Source organism: Suricata suricatta, chromosome 5 (assembly GCF_006229205.1).
Source record: "Suricata suricatta isolate VVHF042 chromosome 5, meerkat_22Aug2017_6uvM2_HiC, whole genome shotgun sequence".
Taxonomy (NCBI): domain Eukaryota; kingdom Metazoa; phylum Chordata; class Mammalia; order Carnivora; family Herpestidae; genus Suricata; species Suricata suricatta.
In genome coordinates, this window is record NC_043704.1 from 86,005,993 (window position 1) to 86,026,916 (window position 20,924).

At 38.4% G+C, this 20,924-nt stretch overlaps 1 protein-coding gene across 4 annotated transcripts in view; it reads left to right on the top strand.

Moving 5' to 3' along the window:
• The window catches only part of PEX5L (peroxisomal biogenesis factor 5 like), a 225,096-nt gene that overhangs the window by 49,879 nt on the left and 154,293 nt on the right, over nt 1-20,924 (top strand). For 2 of the 4 annotated variants that reach the window (XM_029939832.1, XM_029939829.1), the window contains exons 1-2: nt 4,509-4,789; nt 6,252-6,323. The exons of the other annotated variants lie outside the window; for them this stretch is intronic. In XM_029939832.1, the coding sequence (XP_029795692.1) occupies nt 4,697-4,789; nt 6,252-6,323 (165 nt within the window). In that variant the 5' untranslated portion in view covers nt 4,509-4,696. Of the gene's footprint in view, nt 1-4,508; nt 4,790-6,251; nt 6,324-20,924 lie in introns of those variants that run through there. 4 annotated transcript variants of the gene reach the window in all.

Sequence of the window (20,924 nt, forward strand, 5' to 3'; positions counted from 1 at the left end):
AAAATAAGCTTTTATTTCTCCAGAAACATAATAAAGGAAGGGTAAAGCCCTGACCCAGTTGTTTTTTTGGAAAGTAGACTTTAAATGAATCTTTTCTATGGCAATTTTATGGATCTCTCAAGCAATCACACTTTGTTTACTTTTTTATTATGAAAGAAATTCAGTCATCTTTCAAAAAGTACTCGCAAGTATAAAAAGAACACATAGATCATGGATAATTCCATTTCCCAGAGAAAAGGACTTTTAATATTTTGTATGTAACCTTACAGATTTTTCTTCTATAAATATATCAAATAACTCTACATTTTCAAAGAAAAACAGCAGTTTTCCTCCAAAAGGTCTTTGTTCTTACTTTCTTTCCTCATGAATTCCAGCCCCTCATCCTCTGGTATCTATCTACAGCTTTACTTTCTTCACTAGTTCCTTCTGGAACTATAAACGTACTCAATACCTTTACACAAGGGAGGGGGAAACTATACTTTTTCCAGTATTCTTTCCCTCTGTATTTGTCTTTCTACTCCATCTTCCCTCCCACCTTTTTTCTAATTTTTTATTGTTTATTTATTTTTTAGAGAGAGATAGGGAGAGCATGAGCATGAGTTGAGGAGGGACAGAGGGAGGGAGACAGGATCTGAAGCAGCCTTTAGGCTCTAAACTGTCAGCACAGGACTTGGGGCCAAACCCACAAACCGTGAGATCATGACCTGAGCCAAAGTGGGACGCTCAACTGCCTGAGCCACCCAGGGGCCCCCCTCCCACCCTTTTTAAAAACCATGGTAGAGTACTTACCACGAGACCTACCATCTTAATAAATTCTTCCCTTTCTCTTTTTATTCAAGCTTCTCTACAGGAAAATAAGTTCCTTTCTCAGTGTCTGTACTCTCTTACTACCGATGTAGTCACTAATTTACTCTAATCTTGGTTCCAGGAATTCTTCTCTTCCTAAGGTCCTTGATGACTTCTAGAATGTCCAATACAATGAGAGTGTGCAGTATACATCCTTACTTAACCGTTCATCAGCATTTGATGCTGCTTAATGCTTTTTCTTTGACCGTGTCCTCCTGGGTCTCCTCCTACACCTAGGACCACTCCTGTTCAGTCTCCTTACTGGGTTCTTTTCTTTTTCCCTTTCTTTAAACATAACAGTTCCCCCAGGACTCTGGCCTTAGTCTTCTGCTTTCTTTCTTACTGAGCTCATCCACTCCTGCCATTTTAGTTGTCCCCAGCAATCCATATCCCCTGCCCTTATCTCTCTTCTCAGATATAGACCTCTGTATCCAAGTGGCTGACCGACTGGACCTTTCCACTGGGATGAACTTTCCAAAGACATCACAAGCTCAGCACATATCTTTTCAGCACATCATTTTTCCCCCAATCCTCCTCCCTCTCATGGTGACCCTATTTGGTTGGTGACAACACCATTTAATAGTTGTAATAGTGTAAATAATAGCAGAGACATTTTTTAACACCACAAATTTGACGATTGAAAGAAGTAATATTTACATTTATTTTGACATCTGCAATCAGAAATTGCACTGGAGGCTAATTCATACTATTAGCTCTAGAAATGGCCTGCTAGAGTATTTGGTAATTAGAAGTCCATCGGTGGTTGTGAATGCAATTACTATAATTGCAACCTGATTGTAATTGGCTTAAAAGTAAGAGAAAGGAAGGAGCTGTTTGTTGCTCATGAGCACAGACCACTCTTTCAAGTTTGACAGGGGAGAGGTAAGAGAGATTAAATGAATGTCTTTAGGGGAAAGGAGATGTGAGGAAGTCATCTTTTAGAACAAGGAAAACAACAATTTTGCTAGCTGTGAGAATAACGTGGTGGAGAAGAAAGGATAGAAGATGGTGATAATAGGAAGATATGAATTGAATACTGACAACCATAAAAAAAGAGAGTAGGGAGGTCTTTGTCTCTTTTGTCTATAGTATATATATTTTTTGTAACATTTGCTTTACTAAATTCGGGTCTACTATTTGTCATTAAATAAATACTAGTAAAAATATTTTTAAAATATTTATATGTAACTTTTCATTTTTATTTAAATTCCAATTAGTTAACATACAGTGTAATATTAGTTTCAGGTATACAATTTAGTGATTCAGCACTTCCATACGTCACCCAGTGCTCATCACAAGTGCATTCCTTCATCCCCCTCAGCTATTTAACCCATCTCCTCACCCACCTCCCCTCTAGTAACCATCAGTTTGTTCTCTATAGTTACGAGTCTGTTTTTTGGTTTGCCTCTCTCTCTTTTTTCCCCCCTATGCTCATTTGTTTTGTTTTTTTTAATTCCACATATGAGTGAAATCATACAATATTTGTCTTTCTTTGACTTATTTCATTTAGCAGAACACTCTCTAGCTCCATCCACATCATTGCAAATGGCAAGATTTCATTCTTTTTGATGGCTGAGTAGTTTTTCATTATATATATATGCCACATCTTCTTTATCCACTCATCAGTTGATGGGCATTTGGGCCCTTTCCATAATTTGGCTATTGTTAATAATGCTTCTATAAGCATTGGCGTGCATGTATCCTTTCAAATCAATATTTTTGTGTCCTTTGAGTAGATACCTAGTAGCACAATAGTGCAATTGCCAGATTGGAGCGTGGTTCCGGAGCAGCTGCACCAGTTTGCATTTTTATATGTAATCTTTAACCTTTACATTTACTTACATTATTATTCCAAAGTCAGGCAAAAATTACAGTTGAGGCACATTTGTACAACTAACTAATTAATGTGTTTCTTTTCCTTTTCAAAGTTTCCTTCATGTATTCCATCCCTAATAAATATGAAGAATCCTTTTAATTCGGCCCATGTCTTTCAGTTAAAACTCTTACTTTTTAATAAACTCCTATTCTAAAATGAACATAGAGAGTTTCATTTTTCAGGTCCCTATCTCATCACATTTTGTTGTTTTGCTTTGGTTTTTGTTGTTGATGTTGTTGTTATTTTTGTTTTGTTGTTACTTGCAAAATTTTCTTATACAATGCATACTACATCTGTGGGCATGTATTGTTTCCCTATACAGTTTCCAAGTTTTATGGTTTATCTAATTCAAGCGAGTGATCCCACCTTTATGTTCTACTTTTGTAGAGGAGAGAATGAAAGTGTGGGATGCAGGAGGTAGATAAGGTTAAGGAGAGAGGACGGAATGTCTACAGAAAGGGAAGTTTACAGTTAGTGTCAAATTCTTAAGAAAACTATAGCTCTGATTCAAAGGTATTAAAGAAGTTATCGGCACTAACAAATAACTGGGCAGTTCTCCTTGCAGCTACTCAGAAAAGATTTAGAATGGTGTGGGGAAGATGGGAGAGGCTGCATTTGGGGTTTGGCATTGGACACTTAGCCAAGGTCAAAGGAGTTAAAAGGAGCGAGGCATTCTCAGCAAATGACTATTTTCTTTCTCTCTTTCCTCACTTCTTCGACCTCAAAGTCCTCATCATTTTAGCTCCACAGCACTGAGGCTCCTTTCTCAGCTGCTCAGAATCTACTATCAGCAGGCAGCATGCTAAGGTTGTGGTGGAGAGGGCCTGACCTTACTGCCTGCCTCAGTTGAAATCCTCAGCTCCAGTGTCTGCCAAGGGAGGTGGGAGGGGCACAGGAAGTGACTACCCTCTGGCTTCTCCTCCCACAGAAGCCCTGCCTCCTCACGCATGGACAGTAGAGAGGTTAGCTTGCTTTCTCCTTCTAGTTCAGCCCTTTGGCTAATGTGAAAGACCACGCAGAAGCTTTGGAGTTGCTTTTGTGCTTGAAAAAGTGCATAGATAGAAGACAGGGATTCCTGGCTGGGAGGAGGGAGGAGAGCTGAAGATCTCTGCCTGGGCTGGCTGAGCTAAGCAGTCAAAGTGGGAAGCTGAGTGCTTGAAAGAGGATTATGCTCGCACTAGAAATAAGCAGTAAGTGAGCGAATAACCATTATGGCTTAGAAAAGGATTAATCCCCCTGGGGTTATGGGGTGAACTAGAAAATATTGCTTAACTCTAGAGTAAAACTGTAAGGCTTCTGACTGTATACAGTTGTGTGCTGTTTGGAGAGTAGGAGCTTAAATGCAAAATCAGAGTTCTAAATGCCTCCTCCCACTCTTGGAAAATGCCAACTTCTACTTAGAATAGTTGTGAATATAATCTCCTTCCCTGACCTAACTTCTTCCCGGGAAAATATATTCCCAAATCAGAAAGGAAGCTGGGATTAAATTGGAAAGGTGGAATTTGGTAGTGGTAGAATTGCAATCTTGAGTTATGTTCGGTGAATGCTGGCGTTGTTATATCAATTAGCAATGATTTGTTAATCGCAAGAAAGTCTGAGAGGGGCATGAAAAAGGGAAAATTGAGAGCTTTCATGACAAAGAGCCTGAATAGTCTAAATGCGTAGGATGAAATATTAAAGTGTATATAATTAATAATAGATGGGGTGGTTTTAAGAAGTATTCTAGTAAACTAGAACAGCAGTCAGGAAACCTAGAAGTGCTCAGCTAAAAATTAGTTAGAAAAGAAAAAATTTTAGTTTCAATGACTTCTTGTGCTAGCCAAAAATTTCACAGTGTTTACAAAGTCAAGACAATGATTCAGGGATCCTTTGATTATTGTCATACATTATAAATACGGTTGCTGGGCAAGATCTGTAGTTCTTTGATCAGCAAGTTCTGGCAATGAAACTGTCGCGGGTGCAAAGAATTCTGGGATGCCTGACAGTGAAATGGATGGAAAGACCCACATTCCAACTCTACTTAATGTCCTTTTGTCCAGAAATCGGGTCATGCAAATGAGCTACTTGGTACGTATATAGATCAATATTCCAAAAGGCATTTTTAAATGTTTTGCATTAGAAGGTCTCTGGACAATATCTTATGGCAACCAGTAGACTAAAAGAATACAAAAACAAAGTGATAGGAAGGAAGTCAGCTTGACTGAAACCAAACCTGTTCTTTTTGTTTGCCATCAATCCTGAAATGGAACCTCAAATGAGAAGAATAATAATAGAGAGAAATACTGTGGCCATCTGGTCTGTTCTAAGTGGCTAAATTCATTAATATATGAATGAGAATTCAGATTTTATTTGTGCATCCTAATACTTGAAGATTCAGAAATCTCTTTATCACAGAAAACCCCACAAAAATAGGGAGCATGTTTCCTGGGGAGGAAGGGGGAAAATAGACAAGAATTGTATCCCACGGTGTAAAGATTTACATCATGTTCACTGAAGGATATAGTTCTTCCCTCAACGAGATGGGGATCCTAATACGGCACGATAGATGCAAACACAAATATTTTTAGCTCCTTAATGCTGGTTGATGCAGTTAATACCTAAAGAAAAGATTTTAAAATAATAATAACTTTGAACTACAGTTAACTATGTAGTGAGTTTTATTTTCATTTTCTTACTGGTCCTCTACAGAGGTACTATGATTTCTGAAATTATGAAGAAGGAATCTGTCTTTTCTGGTATTCCTATCAACAAGTGCATTGGGAGAAAGAAAAAAAAAGATTCAGACATATTATTTTTCTCCTGTAGCATAACAGTGAAATGGTTAAATTGATCTATGATATGTTCTAACTTTACACTTTTGCTTTGGGGAAGATAATTGGGAACTGGTCATGGGTGGGGGAGGGGAAGACAAAATGCCAATAAAGTGCATTTTTAAAAAATGGTCCAACTTTTCAAACTACCTAATTTTGCAAATTATTTTATTCATCTTTTAAAAATTATTTCTGAGTTATTTTTTCCGGTGTTCATTTTCATCAGATGTATAAGCAAATGTAGAAAATCTGAAGATTTGTTATCTGAGTTGTATAATGCTTGTCTTATTCTTAAAAATATAAAAGGGATTAAAATAAAACATTTAATCATTGAAGTCTTAAGCATAGTGTAATTACTAAATGCAATTTCAGTCTTTACTAAAAATGTACTGGGACTCTTAAAGGAATTTTTTTATCTATCTCAAATGACTAAAGATTCCGTTTTGAAAGTACAAAATTGAAAAAAGTAACAATATTCAGAAATGGGTTAAAGGTGTAATTTGGATGGGAGAGGCTAGGCAGAAATACTTGGTGAGTAATTATAAGCCTGAAGTTTGACAATAAAAACATTTGCTATTGTCCATGAGAGATTGACGTAAAGAACAATGTATTTTGATTAGTGAACAAAGCTAAGTAAAGTATTTTAAAAGTATTAAGTGGGAATTAACATTATTAATGGAAAGAAACTAAATGATCATTTAAAATTATTCTTTCACAAGAAAAGTAAAGAAAAAGGATATGGAAAACTAAGCAGTGATGAAGACCTCGAAATAATTGTTGATCAAAAGGAGGTAAGTGAATGCTTACATACAATTTCTACTGTTGCACTGTAGATCTTTGACGGCTGAGGCCCGTTGAGTGTTGAGTCCTGCCCTGCTGGCTGTATTAGCCTGTCCAACTACAGCCTGCTTAACAAGATAGATTTTGAGAGCAGCTAAGCCTCTCCCTTTGATCCACTGACTTCTACATAATGTCAATATGCATGTTCTATATGTAAAGACAATGAAAAATAAAGCAGAACAAAATAAGAGCACTTTTAGAAAATTACATGCCAGGTGAAAAATGAATCAATACAGCAATGACAATTTGGTTGGAGAAAATAAATTAAACAAGAATCAGAAAGTGTGTTATTTTGAAAGTGTGAAAGCTAACATTAGTGCAAAGCAATGAATAAGACTAAATATACTCGGAAATTGAAAACATATATATTGCCTGTTACTTCATCCGAATCTCTGTAATAAATGTAGAGGTTTTTTTTTTTTTTTAAATAAAAAGAAGCTACTTAATATTCTTTAATACTTCCTGTGATTTTAAAAACATCTAGCTTGGATTTTATATGGGCCCATATGGTGGAATGAAAGCTATTTAATAGACCATAAACAAGGACATACCAGGTAATGGAAGGTTTCCAACCAATGCCACTGAATTGGCATTGGCCCTTAATGTCTCTGTTAATTATTGAGGAGACAAGATAACTGCACATCTATTTAATGTGTAAGTGGTGCTGATTCTGAGGCTGATGTAAGCTCAGGTGGAGACTGAGAAATAATTCAAAGGAGTCTGTGTAGATGAAAAGGTTAGAAGGAAAGCAGTCAGCAAGTTACAGGAAGGCAAGCTGCATATGGACAGATTCCTAACTGTGCAGTTTGTTTTGCATTGTGACAATTGCATTAAAGGAGCCATTGTGTATATTTCTGAAAAAAAGAAAAATGACCACCAGAAGAGAGCAACCAGAAGCAGTTGCGTTAAAGACCTGCTTCTTAGGTCTGGAATACTTGAAGTAACTGAAATGATCTTCCGGGGGGACACTCACCAAAAAAAGCATCTCACCAGAAGTGCAGAATATTTTGATCTTACAGGGTTCACTCAAACTGCCTTTGAATTCTTTTTTTCCTGCCTTATCTTTACTCTCTTGCTCTTGAGTAAATTGGGGGACGGGGGCAGAGGTTGGTGAGAAATTTGGCCCTGTGTCTCTACTTACTGCCAAATTGTCAGTTTATAACGTTAATAGGATAAGTGTGGCTGGAGCGCGAATGTTCTGCTGGGCTATTAGCTGTCGTTTTAACTGTGCCGGGTTGATTACTTGGGGCGATTACACAATCTCCATCTCCCAGAGATCCCATCCCCAGACCGACATTCTCATTGGAGGACTGGCAAATGCACTAATAAAATACAATTGAGCATGTTATGAGAACACACATACCTATCCATTTCTCTATTAAAATGAAAAGTAAAGTTATTTTTTATTTCTTCCTTAATCATGTATAAGTCAAATGTCTATTTTTTGTACTTTCTTAGTATCATCCTACCCTCAAAGGCTGCTTTTCATTCACTCTTTTTCTTTCCTTCTTTCTCTTTCTTTCTTTCTTTCTCTTTCTTTCTTTCTTTCTTTCTTTCTTTCTTTCTTTCTTTTTGCTTTAAGCTTTTTTTTGTTTGTTTTAACTAAATTTTGAGATTCAGAAAACCATACAGTATACATTGAGATCTTTGGAGTGGAAAGTCCAAGGGAGTCATTGTTCTTTTTTTCTCATAGTAGCTTTCACAGCATTTATGTTGTTGTCCCTAAACACATTTTATTAACTGTTAAGAGAACTGACTTTCCTTCTGTTTCAGAAAATAATGCTTTTTTTTTTTTTTTAAACCGGGATCAAGTGAGGGAGGATCTGATTTGCTCGGTCATTGTTTGCCTCTGTAGTTACCGTGTTTCTTCCAGTGCCATTGCACCTGTTGGAACCAGCTGGCAGTGACCCAGCTCTGCTGAGTCATTCATGTCAAAACACGCTTTAAAAGGCGAGTAATTATGAATATGAGTTGACTTTCACGCTTGCCGTTGACAGTAAGACTAGTCCTTCCTTTTAGGGAAGGTTTACTTGGTGGTGATATTGTGAGCGAATCCTAGGTTGAACAATGACAATGCTGATACCTCGAAGTAAAATATTTAGGAAAATATGCTAATTAGTCTTTATAATACTACCAAAAATTATTTCTACACTTAAGAGATCAACAACAAAAGTGTGTATGTGTGTGAAACACATTTGTTTAATATTGCTTCATCTCATAGATATTATATATTTGGGAAGGAACCTTTCTGCTCAATTTATTCTTCCTATAACTTTTTACAAACATGGTAGATATTTTTGTTAGTCAATCTTCATATAACTGCCAAAAGGAAATCTAGAGAAGATAAATAAATAGTTGGAGTGCTATGCTGGGCAGAAGCCTACTAATCTCATTAAATGTCATTCAAAAGCTGTCACTCTACAAATGCTGTGCAAGCTATATGCCATTTTATCAGTCGTGTAATTTGCAAGACTTGTACTTCTACAAAAAGTTCACCGTTTTGCTTATATAAGCAAATTAATAACAGTAGTAGCACAGAGTATGTGGATTTTGTTCTCCCTGGCTGCCTCCCTTCAAGGGGGTAAAAGGTGATATCTGTCATTTCTACATGCAAAAAAAATGATTTTGGAAATGTGTACAGTTTTATTCTTAAAAGAACAATATTGTGCTTTTCTCTTTGTGAAATTTTATTGGGAAAATTTATTTGAAATGCATGTGAAAATTTTCTGGATTTTTCTGGAGAATTCTTATATTAATGCTAATGTCCTAAAGTAACAGGTGCCATATATAATCACACATATGCACAGACATATAGAGCCATTTAAGTATAAACATATGACACTGACATTGGCATCCATATTTTCCACCAGAAATCCCTAGAGTTTTCAATCTTCAGGCATAGGAAGACAATCAAAAGAAACATATTCTGTTAAAATCTTAATGGTTCTAAACCATTTCATATAAATATATATGTATTACATTACTTATATAATCTGTAATATAATTATTAAATTATTACATATAATTATAAGTATACATAATTAATAAATTAATACTTGGCTTTTTAGAATAAATATTAAAAGAGAAATTTTTAATGTATATTTTGAATCATTTTTATTATTCTTATAATACTCTTTCCTGATTGGGGGAAGGTAGATCTTGTTTAGGAATAGATTTCATGTACAAATTAATTTCCTTTTGAAGTTACTGAGATTTTAGGGATGCAAATGAAGAGTAGATGGTCAAGTACCTTGATAAGGGATTAAAAACGTTATCTACTTTGAACAAATAATACATTTACTTTCTTTTAAACTGCTATTTTTAATTAGGATAGAGCCACCTTTGTTCAAAATTTATGACATTCTGAACCAAGATGACTCTTCTTCTAAAATGTTTTCAAATTCCAAGTTGACTTAAAGGACATAAAAAAGGTAACACAAAAGTATAGAATCTCTGATTGTATGAAAGATACACTCATAGGCTCAAACATTTCAAGAATGGTTTTAACAGTATGTCATGGTCCAAGTGGTTATGGGACTCAGAGTTGGAGTTGCATATCCTTCAGTGCAGTAAGGTGGAGAAATGTCAAATATCAGCCAGTTATAAGGGGAACAATTTTACAGAGATCAGAGCAGTGGTTCTCAAATCTTAGCAGCCTCAGAATCCCCTGGAGGGTTTGTTGAAACATAGGTTTTGGTGCAGGGGTGGGGGTGGGAGGCATCCCCAGAGTTTCTGATTGTGTAGGTAAGGGGTAGGACCAAGAATTTATATTTCCATGTCCTTGGCTCCCACTGCTGGTCCCAGACTATACTTTGAGAATAACTGGACCAGAGGAAGCAATTATTGTAGTTCTAAAGGGAAAAAATATTTATATACGACTTGTGATAAGTTTGACATCTTCAACTGAGCATTACCTGGGTATCTAAAAACTAGAATTTATAGCCATCCAACATAATGATGCTGAAAACAAGAAAACCATAGCCATTTATACCCAAAGGTGCTTTTAAGACTCAGGTTTATAGTTTGACTAAATTCCACCCATAGACTTGTGACCTTGAATTGGTTTGAGGTAGTTATTTATTTGTCAAATATTATTCTGTTCTTACCATCTCTTAGAGTTTCTTTGAGAAGATAAAATCTACAAAAGTGCTTTTTAAACTATAAATCATTATGCCATTTTAATGAACTAGTCATTACCACTGTATTAATCTGCTTCACCTGCTACATGAATTATCATAGACTGGATGGCTTAAACAACAGACATTTATTTCTCATAGTTCTGGAGGCTGGGAAGTCCAAGATCAAGGTGCTGGTATGGCCAGTTTCTGGTGAAAGCTCTTCCCAGCTTGTAGATAGCTGCCTTCTCACTGTGTTTTCATATGGCAAGGAGAGAGAGCTCTGAAGTCTCTTCCTCTTATTAAGGCCCTACCCTTATGGAGTCATTTAACCTTTACTGTTTCTTGTAGGCCCTAACTCCAAATATAGTCACATTGGGGGTTAGGGTTTCAACAGATGAATTTTGGGGGAGGGACACAAACATTCAGTCCCTAGTACCCCACAACCCCAATTTAGCAATGAAGAACATTGAGATCTAGAAAGGTGAATCAAGCAGCCCTGAGTCCTGATTAGGTACAGAGAGAGCACTGGAAGCCAGCCCTCCCTCCTAGTAGTCCAGTACTCTTTCTGACACTCCACATAGCTCTCTACCGTTGCCCATTACTGTCATCCTGTAGGTGGGTCTTAAGAAGCTATTTTGCTCCAGTGTTCTAATTACATAAATAACCATACACTAGGAAGTATCATAACTGGCCAGTATTTATTTATTGAACCCTCACAGGGATAACCTCTTCCATAAACACTCCTTACCTGTTTACTTCCCTCTTGGCCCCTATGGCTTTGTCGGAAGAGACATGCTTTTCAAAGTAGGTGTACACAGAAGTAGAGCCAAAAGGTTGTTAACATCCTGTTACTCTTCCCTTCCCTACAAAGCTTCCTCAGAGAGGAGGCATGAGAAGCACCATGGAGAGAGATAGCACATACTTTTCTTAGCCGAAAACCTTTCTGAGAGTGTCCTTTTAAATTTATAAGAGAAGAACTGAACAGAAAGCAATGGAAACTAGAGTTTCGGTGATTTTTCTCTAAAGAAAAAGAAGAAACAAAGTATAGCCACCGCCTGTGTTTTCAATAACATGGAAGCATTTGGGTAGGATAGCAGTTCTATCCTAGTGGTCAATGTGGGAATGAATCCTAAAGAGGAAAATATATGCCATCATGAAATAAAAATAGAAGAATGAGAAAAAAACAGATGAATAGGAAAGGATACCCAACTTCCCTCTGGTATTAACAGATAGTGTGGTGGTATCACCATCTAAGCCGCCAACATGAGTCTTGGACTCCTAAATGGTAAGGGGATGGGCATGATATGTGTCACTGCCTTGCGCTCAGCACCATCTGGCCAGTGCTTTCTTTGCCATTACAATATGGTGACTTGATTTAAATATAATTCATATCCTATTTACTTCTGAGGAGATTTATAAAATATGAGACCATATATCATGGTATCATGTATAAAACTGGCCTAGAATACCTTCCTGGGGATCAGTATTGGTCACCAAGAACAGAAACCCCTCTAGAGCTGCAGGAAAGAGACCATTTGGTCAGCCTGGAGATTCTGAGACGCTGAAAGGACAAAGCACATTCTGCAGTTGTGGTTCCCTCGTTACTCTCAGAGCAGACATAGGCTCATTAGCACCTTCCTTAGGAGAGATTGATAGAGAGAAATGTTCAATGAAAATAAGACATATTTATTTGTGATGACAGAGACTAAAGCTATTCAAATTTGCTGTCTCTCTGAAATCAGCATTGTAATAAACAAAGATTTACTACTGTAGTCCAATCAGTGCCATCTTGTCTGCAAAGCTATTTATCATCATAAATATTGTACAAGAAAGGGGAAACATTTTCCACTAGGTTAAGTAGAAAAGTTACTGGAATAAAGGCATGATCACCCTGTGTTTTATCCCTAAAGATTCCCTATTTTTGTCAAGAAATAGAAAAATTGTTCTGAGTTACTGGTAATTTGGCAAGGGTAGAGTCAGGGGAAACATAGTAATGCAAAACATTTGACTTTATATTTTCCTTGTAAGCTCACAACACTGAGTTTATTTTTGTTTGTTTAACCTCATGCATTTCTTTTTTTTAATAATATTTTATTGTCAAATTGGTTTCCATATAACACCCAGTGCTTCTCCCCACAAGTGCCCCCCCTCCATGACCATCACCCCCTTCCCCCCTCCTCCTCCTCCTTCAGCCCTTGGTTCATTTTCAGTATTCAATAGTCTCTCATAGTTTGTGTTCCTCTCTCCCCCCAACTCTCTTTCCCCCTTCCCCTCCCTATGGCCCTCTGTTAGGTTTCTCCTGTTAGACCTATGAGTGCAAGCATACGGTATCTCTCCTTCTCCGCCTGACTTATTTCACTTAGCATGACACCCTCGAGGTCCATCCACTTTGCTACAAATGGCCAGATTTCATTCTTTCTCATTGCCACATAGTACTCCATTGTGTATATATACCACATCTTCTTGATCCACTCATCAGGTGATGGGCATTTAGGCTCTTTCCATGATTTGGCTATTGTAGAAAGTGCTGCTAACCTCATGCATTTCAGTTCAGTGTACCAATTCCCTTAAGCATCACCTTTGACTCTAAGAAAAACAAAAAGGGTATACCTAATATCTTAATTTCAGAGTCTTCTGACATGTTACTGAGATCTGAAGGTAGAAGGCCAGAAGATGCAGATGGTCACTCTACAGAGTGACACAGACAGGCAAGAGAGACCTGAAGTAGCAGGCCATCAATCATTCTAGCTTCTAGTCTCAGCTTTGCTACTAACTAAGGAGAAGACACTAGAGTGAGCAATTTAAGTCCTCTGGGTTTCTGTTTCCTTATCTATAAAATGGAATAACGCCATCTGGCTCAGATGTCTGTTGTGAGATACAAATGGGAATGCCTCTCTGGAGAACCTTGCATTCAGCTCACCCTCTTTTGGTCAGAACCAAATCCAGAATCTAGGGCCACCATGGCCTTTCTTTCATGTTCTTTCCACCAGCAGCTCATGCTTCCCTGTATATCAGGTTGGTTGTTGCATCACAACATTTTTGCTTTGCTTATTCCTACTGTTTCACTAATATTCTGCATGCCCCCTATAAGGTGCCATCAGGTATTCTAATGTGTCTTCAGGGATGTGTCTCCACTGTCCCCACAAGCTCTGAATCTTGTGAACATATAACAAAGTTGTTACACTGTAGTAGGAATAATAGTTTTATTACAGGAAAATTAACCACCCTCTCTGAGCCTTAGCCTGCTGTCTATAAAATGAGGAAAATAGTATCTGTTTCATAAATATCTGGGAGGATTAATAACTTGCTGTATATAAATGCTTAGCAAAGTGCATGGCATAATAAGTACTTTGTAAATGGAAGGTACAGGAGTCAGGGGGCTGGTGATGGTAAGACTCTTAGATTTATTGGCTGCAGAATTCCCTTGAATTTCTTCAGGACTGAGTTATAATAATTCTAAACAACCTAGTCTATCCTGGGGTCATAGATACCTCCTTCTTGGATCAACCAGGTACAGAAATGAGGGGAATAGATGGTGTAAAAGGAAAATAGGGTGTGAGGAGGAAAGCCTCACAAGCTGGCCCCTCTAGAGGTGGCAGCACCTACCAGATCCAGCTAATTGCCATCTTGTTGGAAATTGGCTCGATGTCACCATGTATACTAATTTTTCAAGAAAAGCAATTAATCTGCTGCTTTTAAATGTTTGAAATCAGTTTAAATTTGTTACAACGATGTGTAATCAAACAAAACAGTTTGGGTCTATATACAACCCTCGGGTTCCAATTTGTGACCTATATTATACTCATGAAATTCTAAAATCAAAGGAGAGCAGGATGCTGACATGGGCCTGGGTGGGCCTCCGCTCTCCCCTTCTTGTTTCTCTCCTGCTTTACACCCTCCACCTTGAAAATTATCTTAACTCAGTTGTTGATTTGATGAAAATAACACTAAAGTATAATTATCAAGTGGTTTTAAGTCTTCCAAGAAGTTTAAAACCCCGAAAGGGAACTGAACCAGTTAATCTAAAATGTACAAAAAAATTCTCATTTGATAAAATGAGAAGATCAGATATTTGTAAGCAGAAGGCATTGCTGATCTTTCCTCCTGTTCAGGTCCTCGACCACCTCTTGCCAGCCTAGCATCTCAGTGAGTACACAGGTTGCCAACCCTGTTGACTAGGAAGCATCAGCTTTCCTCTACCAGTCCACCTCTGCCAATTTTCCAAACAGTAATGAAAATCACAGGGCTCAGTTAAAAATTTGTAATCACCAAGAGAAACCATGAATTACCACCTCAAATTCAACAAATATGTATGCATCACAGATCTTTATTTTAAAGTATTAATGTACAACCCATGTTCATTACATATGACATGAGAAAAATACCCTGGACTTTCCAGTTGGAAAAATATAGATGTTAAGTAATTTTCAAATAGCCCATTTTTTTTCTTTTTAATCGAATAGAGAAAGGTGCTGGCAGCATGTTTAGTCTGTGAGAAAGTAAAGCAAAATCGAAATGACATGAGCTGACATGCTGAGTTTAAAAATGATGTGATATATGAAAATAACATCCAGAGATGGTAATACTTAAAAGCCGACTCAGCTGATTGGAATGCAACGTGAAGAGAAACCATCCAACTTTTCACTGTGGAAGATTTGTTGTGCTTTTACTGGCTTGTTTCTGGTTTTGTTTTGGTTTTTTGGCGCTTGTTTCTGTTGATGTTTTAAGTAGGTTCTTCTGACCAACATGAGAACCGTAGACATCAGAGCCGTTAGGAACTTTAGATAATCTAATCCTGGAGCTTTCAAACTGTGCTCTGTGGGGCCCATTCTGGATTGCGAAGTGGGGGGGGGGTGCTGTCTGTGATGTGGCGCCATCCCTTAGAGAGCAAGCCAGCCACTAGGTTTGCAGACGGGCTTTGTTTGATGAAAGAGTGCTGCTGCTAAGAAATTTAATTATATTTTTTCTAGTTCCATCAAAATAAGTTAAATGAGTTTTAGAGTAGGGACATAGCTTGACTGTGTCACCAGGTTATTTTATATCATAGGAAATATTAGAAGTCAGGTCTGCAGCCTCTAGTCTTGGGTTCATTCATCTATCTTTGTAACTGCCTTCCTAAATTAAGCTGCTTATCCTTTCTTCTATATTCTCTCATGCTGGTCTGCTAAATATACCACCAAGCCAGAAAAATCACTTGAGAGAAGTGTGCATTTCAAGTGCACAGTTTAATCTATTAAATTTGTCTGGTAGATTTTTATAAAAGGATGTTTACATGAGATGCTTCCTACTTCATAAAGAGGTTCTCACAACTTCTCAGTATATATCATGCTACAGGTATTAAGGATTTTAAAAGTGGAATTTATATGTTCTAAAACACCCCCAACAAGATTAGCAAAATGCTTCCTCCATGTTGAAGCAGTTTCTACAGCTCATCTTGGTTCTTCTCCACCTGGATCAGTTTGTCATCTCCTTCTCCGTTGGCTGTGCACCTTGTGGGCCATGTCCATGGCTCCACATGTAGCATCCCAGTCCGTCCATTTTGAGCTGTGCTGCCAGTGTTTCAGCCTGCAGTTGAACTCGCTGATTACTGATTGGATCAGTGGCTGTTTTCAGAAGGGCTTTGAAAGCCAGGTGTGGGTGGAAATATTTATACTCAGATTTATGTCACATATTCAAAATATGATAAATAAAGATAACAAAGGGACAGACCACACACAAAAATTTTTTTTCTTATTTTAATACTTAAACAGCAAAGAGAGTTAAGGGTATAAACTTTCTCTCCTTCCCCTTCTGACTTTGGACCCAAACGTCTGTGTTCTGCCATTGCCCCGACCTTGTCATTTCTGTGGTTGTGTTTTTCTTTCTCTCCCATCCAAGCTTCACAGTACCAAGTCCTTTCCTTTCTGCTCAGCCCCATTCTCTGACCCCTGCCTCTGGAACGTGTCTCTTATTCTGACACTGCATATATAAGCTTTGACAGAAACGCAATTCTTGCAAACCTGCTTTTTTTTAATGCTCCACTGCTTCCTTCCCTTTCTCCAAAACAACTCTACAATTCTGTCATTTCCATTTTAAGTCATTAATTTTTCACATGGTCTACCCCCAATATGGTGAGTACCATTTCCTTCCTATCTTGTGACCTAGGGAAAACACATGCATACACAAATGATCACTCAACACAATTGTTATTTATTCCCCACCAACAGTATTTTTTTTTGGCCAAATGATCTCATTCTTGAAATATATGAATAAGTGACTTATTACAGAAATGGTGAGAGAATGTACCATCTCAGCTTTGTGCTGGATGCTCTGAATAGAAAAAAACATTCATTCATCACTTTTTTCCAACAAAACTATCTCATTTGTATAATTTGTGAATAATTAATGAATTATTGTGGTAGAAAAACACTAAGCATAGAAGTAGTTTTCTTCCAGACAAAGGTTGTCCAATGATTATTTCCCTAGACTCTCAGCTTCTATTTTTAAACCTAAAATGTGCCCCAAAAACTGACGCATTAATTTTTGTGAAGTATAGGAGTTGTTTCTGAAAAACAATTACTGAGTGATAGTGCATTCGTTGATGGATTTTTTTAATCAGCTTGTTTAGTACAAAATAAAACAAATTGAAGCTCATGAACAGGCTTACTCTTCAATTTTTATGCTAAAGATGGAAAACCTTGAAAACTTTACTTTTATAAAAAGGGAAACAATTTGTTTTCCACCAAATGAATGACCAGTTTTACCCTTCCATCCAAACTCCAAAGAACTTGATTTAAAATCATCCCCCTGTGGGCCTATGAACCACAGTAGCCAGACAAGATGTGCGCCATGAACTTCAACACTGCTTGACTTAGTGTAGCCCACAGGTGGTAGGCACCCAGGACTGAAGACAATGTTTCTCACCATCTCCCAAATAAAACACAAGCTCTTGAGTTGGACTTACACGCTGTGCAGGGTCCAGCCCCTGGCCACCCCATTCTCCCCATTCAGCACCACCTCCACGCTACAGCCCCTTCATATTGTACACCCCATGTGTGTAATGCTCTCCTTCTCTTTTGGCCTCTGCCCTGTGTACACAGTCTGTACACAGATCTTCTGATCTATTCCCGAGGAGTAAAGAATATAGATTGGAAAGGTGGGTGCCTCCTCGCGGTTCTGACCGAGGCTTCCCCTTCGCATATCCAAACGCTGAGAGAGGAGAGAGAAAGGACAGTCTCTCCTGGCTCTGTAGACAAGCAGACTTCCTAAATCCTAAAAATGTGGGGAGAAAGGAGGAGGAAAACATGAAAAACAGAAGTAAAGCCTAATCTGAAGAGAAGAGGGAGCAAAGGGGAGATAGAAAAACCTGAGAATCTTTTCTTTATAGAAACTTGATAGCTAAATCATTTTTGCTATGGATTTTCAGGGGCTTTGCTGTAGGGGAAAATAATTATGTTTAGTACATTATGCCTTTTGCGGTTATAAAAAACCTTGGGGCTTGATTCTGCCCTCCTCCCAAGGCCCACCCCCCATGTGGTACGCAGGAGTGGTGGGGAGAGAGCACGGCAGGACTTAGCTCAGGGGGTGTTGGCAACATTTAACTTTCCAGTATTCAGGGGCGACAGCTAAACAGGAAATCCTATATTTAAAAATTGGTTCTAAGATAAACTGTACGAACAAAATTAAACTGTCCTTGATTTTTCTCTTTTACAAAGTAACCTAATAAGATAACTTCTGGAAGAAGATACACGGGATGCTGTTTTAAAACATGTTTTTCGGTGGAAATGATCTAACTTTTTAGTCCACTCGTTTATTCTACAGAAACTTCTTGGCAGTGTATTTCTTGCTAGGGGTTTGACAGATGCTAGGACACAAGGACGACATAAACATACTCATGTCCCTTGAGAAGCCCACAGTATACTGTGGACCTTCTGTCAGTAGGCGTTTGTGGTGCCAGGGCTGCAGCAGGGCCGGAACCAAGGGCCCCAGGGAGCATCTGGGACTCTCGGAATGCTAAGATGCCCAGGACGTCTCTGCCCACGGTCCTGAAAGAGTTACGGCGTCTTCCTGGTGTTCAGTCTATTCCCAGGACAGGACTTGGGTTGTCGTAGCCATGGCCAAAGATGTTTCCTGGAGCCCAGCTTCTCAAAGAGAGGTTCATGGATGAGCAGTATCAGCATCACCTAGAGCTTGTTAAAAATGTGTGCTGTGAGTCCCAAACTGAGTCAGCAGGTCTAAAAGTGGGGCCAGGTATCTGCTCTAACAAGCTTCCTGGGGGATTTCTCTGCACACTATAGTTTGAGAAGTGCTGTTTTAGATTATTCAAATTGTGAGGTCAAGAAAGGATCAGTTATGATTTTGGTAAAGACATTGAACTTTCATTTCCTAGCCCTAAGGATCTTAATTAACGTCTTTATGTGAATGTCCCTAACCTTTCAAATATTCTCTCTCAACCTCATTTGCTAAAGTGAACCTATATAAGTAATCAATTCTGTGGCCCAGGTTGTTACAAAAAGTATAAATGATAGAGACCAAGAGGTAAATCTTAATAACCTAACCATGTCTTAAACATTTCTCATCTTAGACCTCTTTTATTAAAAGATTAATAACAGACATGTAGCTAGCATTTACTATGTGCGACACCCTGTTGTAAGTGCTTTATAAATATTAACTCATTTAAGCCTCCCCACAACTCCGTGATGTAGGTCCTGTTATCCCCATTTCATCATGCACACTAAGGCACAGGGAGCTTTACGCACGTCTGCTACACTGCACGGCTACAAGGAAATGTGCTGTGGGCAGCAGTGTCTGTAGCCGTGGGTCCAAGGCTTTCACGATTAGGAGGTTATCTTTCATCATGCTTCCCTGACTTATTAGGGAGATAGTAGATAGATAGATTAATAGCAGTGCTATCTTGATTGTGCTGGGAAAAATAATGTAACATGGTAGAATCTGAGAAAGCCTTTCTGTTTGTAAAGGAAAGATGTATTTGATAAAGAAAAACATAAATGAATTAAGGTGGGTAAACTAGAAAAGAAATATTCTTCCTTCAAAAAAAAAAGGTATTCTTGTGTGTGTGTGTGTGTGTGTGTGTGTGTGTGTGTGTGTGGTAGAGAGAGACAGAGACACACAGAGAGAATGTGTGAATAGATAGCCATAAACCCACATACGGTTTTCAAGCAAACCTATGAGGAGGGCAGCTGCCCAGTCCTAGGAGAAACGGCCACCTCTGAGGCACTGCATTGAATGGTGGAACCAAGTGGCCAGATAGTCTTGCAAGGGAACCAGTAAAATGCACATATTGCATTGTGGTTGCTACATGCGCTTCAAGTCCTCCCATCTGAAGTGCTTCTCATGATAAGTTCAGTCCTTACTTTGTGTCTCAAATTACCTCTGTGCTCCCCACATTTGAAAAATTCCATGCCTGGAACAAAACCAGAAATTTTGTCACTTCAGCATTTGCTGAATAACTTTCTGTTATGGGAGTAGATTGCTGTGCTCTGAAAATGTCACTCCAACAGCTGCCCTACGGTGGCTGACCTTTCTTCTCAGGCTGAAGTCCCTGCTGAACTGTTCAGTAGAGCTAGTTTATCCCCACTTGCTGGCAAATCTCCAGTTTCTCTTCATGCCCATTTGGAAAAGTGTCTGAGAGTTGATATTTTGCCGCCCCTACGACTTTCACGCAAAACACCTCTGCCCCTCTGAGCTCCTCATGATCCCTGTATCCTCCTAAGAGCAATGCTCTGGTCATCCTCCACAAGCCTTACCTGTGAGTGCTAGAGGGCTGATAGTCACCCTCGGGCTCTCTTTTCCCTGCTTACTCTGCTTATTATGAATATAATAAGAAACTGTGGATGAGGGGTATCTGGGTAGCTTATTCAGTTAAACATCACACTCAATTTCAGCACAGGTCATGATCCCAGGGTCATGGGGTGGAGCCCTGCATTGGGCTCCACACTGAGCATGGAGCCTGCTTGGGATTCTCTCTCTCTCTCTCTCTCTCTCTCTCTCTCTCCTGCTTGCACACTGTCTCTCTCTCTCAAAAAAAAAAAACTTTGGATGAGACAGAAAGTCTCACCCATGCTCCCAGGGACTCTTCATTTTGCATACTCCCATTTTTGCATGGTCACAAGCATAATTTTCATTTTTTGCAGAGTTGCAGTCAGTATGCATTCAGTTTTGTTTCTGCTTCTTTATGTAACATCATGACTACAATTACTTTTCCACACTGATATTTAGTTTTTATAAATGTCACTTTAGTGGTTACCTTATATTGATTCAAGGTGATCCATAGGCATTTTTTTCCCATGACTTTTCCTGACTTGAGTAGTGACCATCCAAAGCTTTCCCTTCTTCTTTCAGGATGCAGGTTATCAAACAAAAAGGAAAGGAAGATATTGCCAGAAAATCGTGTACATTACTATGATTAGACATATACAAATTGACCGTGAATTA